General features: G+C 42.2%; 1 protein-coding gene and 1 long non-coding RNA gene across 2 annotated transcripts in view; both read right to left on the bottom strand.

The window, feature by feature from the left end:
* The window catches only part of LOC308335551, a 522414-nt gene that overhangs the window by 110829 nt on the left and 409085 nt on the right, over positions 1–2500 (bottom strand). The window lies entirely within an intron of this gene.
* The window catches only part of LOC308335463 (dachshund homolog 2-like), a 95970-nt gene that overhangs the window by 36392 nt on the left and 57078 nt on the right, over positions 1–2500 (bottom strand). The window contains 1 exon segment of the mRNA XM_080792506.1: positions 1976–2091. Within this exon segment, the coding sequence (XP_080648632.1) occupies positions 1976–2091 (116 nt within the window).

Genomic DNA, 2500 nt, shown 5'->3' with positions numbered 1-2500 from the left:
TGAAGTGTCCATGAGCAAGACGCTGAACGCCTTAATTGCTCCCGATGTGCAGCTTGGTGCCTTGCATGGTTTCCTTTGATCTTCTCCTTGAATGTATACTGCACAGTCATTGCAAAGCGCCTTGGATGAAGGCGCTATATAAATGCACCATTTACACCATTGACCACAATAGCGCTGATTCCAAAAAACACAAATTGTTCCTGTTGTTCTGCATACTGTACTGCTGACCATGTGAAGAAATCACAGATTGCGGCTGTAACCTTGGCTTTTATATGAATGAAATACAAACAAATACAAAATCCGAGACCATTACCGAGACCATTAGCGTTTTATCTGCACATAATTCTCTAGTTTGACCACTACAGTTGATTGAGTCAACAACATCTTATTTTGGCAAAGTATCGGTGGTATCGCAATGCATGCATATACTTACTTATAGAAAATATCTGATCTACAAGCTCACAATGGGTCAGCGACTTGTTGTGAGCTAATAGATTGCTATAGATTGCTATATTTCTATGTGTGACAGAGTGCGACACCTGCATGCAGCCAAGCATAACATTCTCCACTAGTCCCTATACTAACATGTTAGTCCAGGTTTTTATTTTAAACATTGTCAATGCAATAGTATAGCCCAAGGGTCTGCAACCTTTTTCATTTTCATTTCATGGTTTTATTTTTGTGATAGTCATGTGTGCCATATATAATTATGACACCACATCAAAATTAAATATCCCCAACTGATTTCGATTGTCCATATAGGATACACATAACCTTAGATTTTTTTTCCTTTCACATCAAGATGTAATGATCATTAATCTCAAGCAATAACCCACCTGTCTCCCAGAATCCCTCCCGAGTCATGAGTTAGGAGTTTGAATGAATGTATAATGAATTATGTTCAGGATGTAATTTGAAGATAAACTGACTAAACTTTATTGGAATATTACATTTTAAAAGAAAAACACGTCTCTGTCTTATGCCAGTGTGCCAGTGATCACCCTCCTCTGTGCCAATGTTTGCAGCAGTGCCCAGAAGGTTGCCTATACCCCTGAAGCCTACTGTATCTAATGGCATAGTTTTTGTCAACATAGCTTCGTTTTTTCGACACCAACTGTGTGAAGATAAGATTATAGAATGGGAGGGACTGCTGTACCCCTGCAATTTAACAAACAATATACGTTTGCACTATTTAACGAACTAGAAACGTCCCATCAGATGATAATATTCATGTTTGTTTTTGTTTTGTTTTGTTTTGACACCAGCGGGTTCTCTCTTTTTTTTCAAATGAATATGAATTCAACCAGAAGAAAAAAAAATCAAGACCTTTATCCTTAAAGTTGCATTATGTGGGCTAACATCCTTTTCTACACCGGATTTCCTGCATGCGCAAGTGCTGACATTATTTGAGCTTACTCAGGGGATAAATGTAATCTTGACCATCGGGTCAACATTGGTGTCAGATCCTGTGTCTCGGCGAGACGTGATCTTTGACACAATCTAAATGTCTCAATAGAAGAAAGGTACAGTAATACAAAGGTGTGTGTGTGTGTGTGTGTGTGTGTGTGTGTGTGTGTGTGTGTGTGTAATATTGTCTGTCCTACCGGTGTGGGACAGCAGGTTGGGGGACATGTGTGTGTAATAATGTCTGTCCTACCGGGGTGAGACAACAGGTTGGGGGACATGTGTGTGTAATAATGTCTGTCCTACCGGTGTGAGACAGCAGGTTGGGGGACATGTGTGTGTAATAATGTCTGTCCTACCGGGGTGAGACAACAGGTTGGGGGACATGTGTGTGTAATAATGTCTGTCCTACCGGTGTGAGACAGCAGGTTGGGGGACATGTGTGTGTAATAATGTCTGTCCTACCGGGGTGAGACAACAGGTTGGGGGACATGTGTGTGTTATAATGTCTGTCCTACCGGTGTGGGACAGCAGGTTGGGGGACATGTGTGTGTAATAATGTCTGTCCTACCGGGGTGAGACAGCATGTTGGGGGACAGCAGGCCTGGCAGCCCCGGGTGGAGAAGCCTGGGGTTGTCCTGGAGTCCTCCCCCAGAACAACGCTTCGGAGGGCGGCCTGGGCGAGAGCTGAGATGGAGGACACAAACAGAGAGAAAGGGAGAGGGAAAACATTATTATTAATATTATTATTATTAATATTATTATTATTATTAGTATGAATGCTAACGTGAGTAACCTTGATCACGTGCTCACGCAAACAGAGCACGAGTGTGTGTGTGTAACTGAGAATTATTAGCTTGGGTCGTGACTAAATGTGCTTACACTGATGCAACGCAAAACAAATTGTGCGCGTGTCCACGCACACTGACAAATGCTGTATTCGCAAATAACACATACTCGTACCTACACAAGTATCTCTCGCGCACACGCACGCACAAACACGCGCACACACATGCTGTACATGTGCAATTAACATGAATACACATACAGAAACTAATCTCTCTCTGTCCCACACACACACACAGACACACACACA

Source organism: Protomyctophum bolini (assembly GCF_963924005.1).
Source record: "Protomyctophum bolini genome assembly, chromosome: 20".
In the NCBI taxonomy this organism is placed as follows: domain Eukaryota; kingdom Metazoa; phylum Chordata; class Actinopteri; order Myctophiformes; family Myctophidae; genus Protomyctophum; species Protomyctophum bolini.
This window is presented reverse-complemented; position numbering and strand designations above follow the sequence as displayed.